The sequence below is a fragment of the Phacochoerus africanus genome, chromosome 6, assembly GCF_016906955.1.
Source record: "Phacochoerus africanus isolate WHEZ1 chromosome 6, ROS_Pafr_v1, whole genome shotgun sequence".
Lineage (NCBI taxonomy): Eukaryota > Metazoa > Chordata > Mammalia > Artiodactyla > Suidae > Phacochoerus > Phacochoerus africanus.
In genome coordinates, this window is record NC_062549.1 from 97,033,593 (window position 1) to 97,041,079 (window position 7,487).

The 7,487-nt window shown below is 51.4% G+C and overlaps 1 protein-coding gene across 2 annotated transcripts; it reads right to left on the reverse strand.

Annotated features, from left to right (window-relative positions):
- Nucleotides 1–3,159: 3,159 nt before the first annotated feature.
- Nucleotides 3,160–7,127, reverse strand: KPRP (keratinocyte proline rich protein). Of its 2 annotated transcripts, none has more exons than XM_047783055.1 (2): nt 7,086–7,127; nt 3,160–5,657 (listed from the first exon to the last, which is right to left on the reverse strand). In XM_047783055.1, exon 2 carries the CDS (start codon nt 5,629–5,631, stop codon nt 4,006–4,008), a length of 1,626 nt encoding a protein of 541 aa, XP_047639011.1. In that variant the 5' UTR covers nt 5,632–5,657; nt 7,086–7,127; the 3' UTR covers nt 3,160–4,005. The 2 variants fall into 2 exon arrangements, with proteins under 2 accessions (XP_047639011.1, XP_047639013.1); XM_047783057.1 differs by lacking the exon at nt 7,086–7,127 and adding an exon at nt 6,790–6,831.
- Between the last annotated feature and the right edge of the window lie 360 nt (nt 7,128–7,487).

Here is a 7,487-nt window from a genome sequence, read left to right on the forward strand (position 1 = left end):
TCAGACCCCGAATGTCTTATGTTCCCTAGGACTACTTAGCCCTCACTTCACAAAGCTGGGCCCTCATTCTGAGGCAGTGTGGCTGGATGCCAGGCACAGGAGTCTGGCCAACCTCTGCCTCACACTGCTGGTGACTTGGCCAGTGCACTGGCACTTCTGTCAGTAGTGCACTGAACTGTGAGATGGTAATGGGCTGCCTCAGATTTGTGTGAGATTCAAGGCAACTCTCTTGCAGCTCTTTGACGCCCCCCCCCCTTTTTTTCTTTTAGGGTCGCACCTGCAGCTTATGGAAGTTCCCAGGCTAGGGGTTGAATCAGAGCTGCAGCTGCCGGCCTACGCCACAGCCACAGCTATGCGGGATCCAAGTCGTGTCTACACCACGGCTCATGGCAATGCCAGATCCTTAACGCACTGAGTGAGGCCAGGGATCGAACCCACATCCTTATGGATACTAGTTGGGTTTTTAACCCACTGAGCCACATTGGGAACTCCTTGTTGAACTCCTTTAAAAAATGTTATAAATGGTCTTTTTTGCTCTGGAATGGGACTGTTCAGCCCTGATCCAGGAGACACTTTAAGATTTGTTCAAATGGTTGGCATAGAAAGAAAAGGCAGAGTGTTGGGAGGCAGGTCATCCGTGAAGGGCTGGAGGCTGGGGAGTGGAGGAGATGCCTGGGCAGGGCCATCGAAAGCCAGGATTGAAGGACTGCCGGGTATCCTGAATCTTGATCCTGAGGTTACTGTCCCCAGTGCCAAATGTATTTTCAAAGCCCCAAGCTTTTAAAGCACACCAACAGAGACAACAGGTACAGAGGCACATCCTGAGAAAGAAGCAAAGTCCCCACAGGGACCTGCAGACACATCACCCTGGGTACCCCTTCTCTGAGCTGCTGTAGATGAGCTGTGACTTTTTGCTGTGGGCCTGCCTGGAGGCTCAGGGCCGGACATCCTATCAGAGGAAGTTAAGGACCTTTGAGCCCATGTCAGACCAGCACTTCAGGAGAGAGAATATCTGGCCCTGAGCTTCTCTGGCTACAGAGAGATGGTGCCACAACCCAGGTCTATGAGGGAGCACCAGGCTGTCAGGGGTTCCCTGGTTCGGTTACAGCCCAACTCACCCAGAAACCCCTCTATTCTACCATCTTCCCAGTCCCTTTCCATAGCCAGGCCTAGTTATCCTGGAACCAGAGTCTGTCCCCAAAGAGCACAGCTCATGGTTCATTGCAGTGAAGAGCCTGTGTGATAGTGACCTGGTCCCTACACTTGGGGAGGGTGTGGCTTCTTTGGAGTGAATGCCTCACAGCCAGGCTGTGTTTCTTCTGAAGCTTGAGGGGATGAGCTGCTCCCCTCTCACCCCCAGACAGGGAGGTCCTTGTCCAGCAGCGTGTTTGTGAGAACAGGGGCTAGATCTAAGTGACTTCTGGGGCTTCCAGGCCTCTCTCCATTCTGCTATGTCACCCCTACCCAGGGGCTGGGTGATGGAAACCTACGCATGCTCCATGGGAGCCCTGCCAGGCCCTTGGGCCATGTGCCAAGGAGTGGGTACAGTCCCAGAGCAACCTGGATTTTAAGAGAGGAAGCCACGTGGAACTGGTGAAAATAACTTGTGAGATAATTCCAAAATGTTGTTGGGAAAATGACTGGGTTGATACAGGAAAGACCTATGGAAGAGGCTGGGACCAAGATGAGCAGTGCCGTGTGTAACAGGAAAGAGTATAGGCTGGGGATCCTGTCTGGCTGAACAGCTTACACAAGTCACATAAATCCTGTGTGCTTAGGCTTCCATCTCTGCAAAATGGGAAGATGATAACGCCTGTGTGATGGGCTGCTGTGGAGAGGAGAGGATATGTCTACACACAAGCATACACAACACACATTCACATACCTATTCATTTTCTACCTGCATGAGGTGCTTCACTAACTCAGTAATAACCAAACATTACTGGGTATCAGAAATACCCAGGGTGAGGGCTGATTAAAACACAGCTTTCCAAACCTCACTCCCAGAGTCTCAGCTTCAGTGGATCTGGAGTGATACATGGGCATTTCTAACAAGGTCCTAGGCGATGCTAATGCTGCTGGTCTGGGTACCACACTGAGAACCAGTGTGCTAGGCCATAAGCTCTGTGAGAGCAAGCATTATGTCCCTTTTGCCAGTATCTTCCTAGCAGTAAGCATTTAATATTTGTCAATTAAAAAAAATGAATAAGTGGATTTCACATAAGAGCCTTGGTTTTCCTTTATATAACACAGGCTTTTACTAAGTGGACTCTCAGGTCTTCACCATCGACCCTGTGGGACTAGATCCCTTGGGGGAGGGAAATACATCTGCAGAGTCAGGCCCTGGATTTGTGGTTCCTAACTATGGAGCTGGATCTGGGGGGCCCCCTGGGGTTTTGGCCTGTGTGGAGGAGGCCACTCTTGCCAAGGCCAAAGCTACCTCCTGCTGTCCTAATAGGAACCTCTTTCATCCTCTACACACCAGGGTGGCTCAGGATACTCTCCCTCTCTGGGGAGGGCCCATCCCCAGCAACACTCATTTCCCAGCATCCCCTGTGGCATCCATGTGCTGGGAGTAGAAGGAAGAGGCATCTCATCCTTTCTGCCCCTCCAAATCCTACCTTCATGCACCCAAGCCCACCCATGCCTAGTGGAGTTTGGGAGCAAAGAAGGAATGCGAAGTCAGCCTCAGATATTTCCTTTTCTATTATGTCAAAAAAAAAAAAAAAAAGAGGGAGCGAGCGAGAGAGAGAAAGCTAATCATTTATTCTGAACAAAAGAAGAGTATCTCCTGTACAAACTATCCCAGAGAGCCTCCATGGGCTCCTCCTCCCCGCCCTCAGCTCCACAGATGTTGCATGGCTGTGACTGATGCCCCAGAGATGGGTGACCTGCCCAACCCAAGCCTGAGATTTTTACCTCTAAATTAAGGAGCAAGAGTTATTCTCCCTGTCCCTTCATTCCTCATCCCTTTCCCAGCAGAGACCATGGACTCTGAGGGGAGACAGAAACCCCACAAGGAAGCCCCACTCCAGTCTAGTCTAAGGGAAGCTTAGACCATGGGTAAAATAAACCCAAGAAGAAAAATTAAAAATAAAAAAACACCTCATCCCAGAGAGTCAGGAAGGAGTGAAACACAGGTATCATTCAGGACTTATAGACTGTGAGGGTATCATCATCTTTATTGTTACATGGTTTCCTCTTGTCTCAGTAAGGAGCTGCTCATCAAGACAAAGACCATGACTCAAGTTGCCAATCCATAAGCTTCGCTGAGCAGCTGCCTGCCCCAGGAGAAACACGGGGCTTTAGGGATACTCTTATTCCACTCAAATGGGAATTTACAACCTAGTTGGGCAGGTAAGACAAACACACCTGAAAAGCAAAATGAAAATTCAAGAGATGTTTCAAGGCAGTTGCCAATGGATGGTGCAGTGAGTTCTGTGAAGGCAGCCCAGACTCCTGAAGGTAGGAACACACAGAAAAGGCTCCAAGGAAGAGGTCTTGAAAGATGGGTTTGATTCCAGATGCTGGGAGTAGCAGAGATGTGGTCCAGGTAGTGGCAGAAAAGTGAGCAGAGGCTTGGAATCAGGGACCACAAAGTATGTCCTGGGGAACACCCAAGATGTGCCCTGGTGGCCGGATTAGTCTGGTCAGAACTGAGGATATGTTTAGGTGAGAAGCTAAGATGCAAGGCTAGATTGGTGTCTGAGACCCAGGTGTGGATCCTGAAAAGGCACGCAGAGTTTGGTCATCACCTCTGAAGCAGGGAGCCTCTGATTATCTTTGGAGAGATTTGAACTGGAATAGGCTGGAAATGGTAGCTTATGAGAATGGAGGAGAAATACTTCCAGGGCAAGAGGTAGGGATGTCTCAGCCATGCTTTCCTTAAAAATAGGCACCCTTTGCTCAAGTGCAGGCCCCACCTTTCACTCCAACATGGGTGCCTCCTTGGCCTCCACACCACCAGGACCCTGTGGCTCTGGAAACACACCACAAGGTCTACAGCTAGCGCCACTCTTGCCCCAGGTTATAACCAGCTGTTCCACAGCTGGGGGCCTCAGTGTCCAGGTGGCATGGACTGGACTCATGACAGCCTAGATCTCTTATGCATGGATTTGGATTTGGGCCTGAGCATGGGCTAGGACAACGCTGAGGCTCCACACATGGCTCTGGGCTTGGGCAGGGTAATGGAAAAGGAATTGGTTCTGGAAGTGGGCAAGATTCTTGGCGCTCACAGCGCTGGGGACATGGACGTGGCTCTGTAGGCTCACACTGCACTGGGCGAGGACACGGGACTGGACGCGGGGCTGGATGTGGTTCTGAAAGTTGCCGTGGTGGAGGACAAGGACGGAACTCTGGACTTGCACATGGTTCTGGACATGAACACATACGTGGAGCCGGAAGTGGGCATGGGCGTGGAGCCGGAAGTGGGCGTGGGCGTGGTGCCGGAAGTGGGCGTGGGCGTGGAGCCGGAAGTGGGCGTGGAGCCGGAAGTGGACGTGGGCGTGGAGCTGGAAGTGGACATCGCTGCAGGGATGGCTCTGGACACTGGTCCAAACGACGCGGAGGACGGAAGCTTGGGAGTGGGCAAGGCTCCGGGCAGGTGGTTCCCCAGGAGGGTCGTGGGGCACATCTCTCAGAGCAGCGTCTGATGGGAGGAATCTGAACAGCACACTTCTGTGGGGGAACCTGCTTAGGGCAGCAGGGGGAGGAAATCTCTATTCGGCACTTGGGTCCACATCTCTGAGTACAGCCTGAAGTGGGATGCCGAGGACAGCCACTGCTATAGATGGGCTCAGAGCGGCGGGGTGGAGTGCAGTAGTTATAGGAACCTGAAGAGCATCTTGATGGCAGGCAGCTGTTGTAGTAGGGCTCAGATCGTCGTGGCGGGGAGCAGCTGCGGTAAGAAGGCTGCAGCTGGCGAGGAGGGAGGCATCTGCTGGTGCTCCGAGAGCGGCGCTGCGCAGTGAAGCTCCCATAAGTGCCCTGGGTCTGGCATTGGGGTGCACAGGTGCTAAACGATGCCCGGGACTGACGCTGGGGGGCGCAGCTGCTGTAGGAGCCCTGATATTGGCACTGCGTGGAGAATCTTCCCTGAGTCTGGCACACTGAGGGACCTGCTACATAAGTCTTGACAGGCTGAGGAGCTGGACAGGGTACATAGGTCTGGACCGGGTATTCCACATAACAAGTTTCTGTATAACAAACTGGAGCACATTCCACGTAGCAGGGCTGCACAGGGCATGGGGCTTCATATTGCACATGGGAAACCTCAGACTGGCATGGAGCCTGGTACTGAACACAGGAAATTTGAGACTGGCTTGGAGCCTGGCACTTGACCTGGGTGGTCTTAGACTTGCAAGGAGCTTGGCACTTGACCTGCGTGGTCTTAGACTGGCAGTTATCTTGGCACTTCACCTGCGTGGTCTGGGACTGGCATGGAGCCTGGCATTTTACCTGGGAAACTTGAACTGGGCATGGTGCAGGGCACTCCACAATTTGCATCTCACAAGGGACTTGGACCACCACCTGGCTCCCGGCATAGGGGGACTGGGAAGGGTAGAAGGAGGAACCTGTCACACAGCACTGTGGGAGCGGCAGGCAACACTGAATCTGCTGCTGGTCACACATGGTTCTGATGGGCAGGTAACCAGAACCTGAGGGTAGAAAGACCAGGGTCAAGAGGGTGAGAGTTGTTGAGGAAGAGGGACCAGGACCAATGAAAAGACACCTGCTTCTTCCCTGGACTTTCTTCCCCTACCCTTGATTTGCATTCAGGAATCCTTACCGAGTTAGCTGGACCCAAGATTAGTCATTGCCCTCAAGAGCTGCCTTGGATCTGCCAAAGGACCCAACCAGAGGGAGCTTCAAAGGAACAGCCAGGATTGCAGGTGGGCACACCAGTGTCCAGCACAAGAGGGCGCTGATGACAAGAGGATTCCGCCACTTCCTCAGATCCTAAGCCGAGGGAGGGAACTCCACAGGAAATAGAGACAAACCATCCTCCCAGAGCTATAGCCCAACGTGGGAACTGCACACACAGGAGCTTGGATATCCTCAAGCATACACAGTGGCAGCACATACACACACACGTATGTGTAAACATGCAAAAATGAGCATATGGAACAAGCCCACTGGTACTATCTATGCTCAAAGAAGCATATTATTGGAGAGTAAAGGATCCAGTCAGTTACTGGGCAGCTCAAATCCAACATAAAATGTTTGTTTCTCTCTATTCAAGCTTTTTAGGTGAATTTGCTTAAACAAGCCCTCATGGACATATGCTAAACAAGAACATACCAAGCACACGATCCTTGGAAAGGCTCAGGACCAACCCGATGTTAATCACTGAACTGGGTGGTCTGCTAAACTCATAAATGTTTTACCTCCAGCCCCTCTGAGAGGCAGGCTGTGACTGCCTAACTTGGGGTAACCCAGAAAGTGCTACTTTCCTAAACCATGAGACTGACATTCAGGCACACATAAGGTTCTCCATGTGTTACAAACACCATATGGGGGATCCATACATGCTCTTCACCACCACACTTATCCAGGGAGAAACTGAGGTCAGTCCCCACTCCTCTGACCTCCCCAAATGTGCCTGGTCACCTGTGTGTGACCGGCAGAGCACAGGACCTGATTTAACAATTAGCTCACCCAACAAAACACATCTCCCAACAAAACACATACTGAAATATTTCTAATGAGAAGCCAAGCTTTCCATTGTCCATTTGTAGAGAATAAGTATATATGCCCTTAAGGAACCCTCCTTCGCACACGTTTACTTACAAGGTGTAAATTACCAACGCATCTTTTCCAGAGAGAGAGATCCTGAGGAAGGAAAATGGTACCCGAGGATAAGCCTAGGATTATCCAAGAAAAATACACTGACTTCAGCACCCCAGTTCTTTACCCAAACTCCATGGAAACTCTTCTTCCATCCTTCTAGACTCTTCTCCTCTGAAGGATGTATCTCTCTTCCTCTGCTCCCAGTTTCTCCCCTCACTATGCCTCACCCTTATGAATCTGGGCACCCCCTGAACATCATCCAGACCCCAATCCCAGAACCCAAACCCTAGACTCACCCTCCTCACAGGCAAGCAGTCATTAAGGCTGAGGCATCTGGACATTGGGCTGTCTTTATATAAAGGCTTCTGGGTATGGCTTGGACCATGAGACAACTGGTTGGCATCTGCCTGGCATCACCCAGCTTGGCATTCCAGCAAGCAGTCCCCTCCCTGTATGCCTGTCCTGGGAGTCACCTACAGAATGTGGGAGTGTCTCGCCTCTGACCTATTAAGGAACAGATTCTTGTTTTCTTCCTCCTTTTTCACCCCAGTGGTTTTTCTCTGTCCCTAGAAGACCTGGTGGTGGGGATGATGAGGGTGACAAAGGTATCTTCTCTCTTAGAAGATGATTTCAGGCCCCAACCCTCCTCCTTGTCTCAGATTCTCACCAAATAGATATAAAAGAGGTGGGATTCTCTC

Coding starts and splice junctions, on each gene's coding strand:
- KPRP (XM_047783055.1), bottom strand. CDS start 5,631: ATGTGTGACCAGCAGCAGATTCAGTGTTGCCTGCCGCTCCCACAGTGC.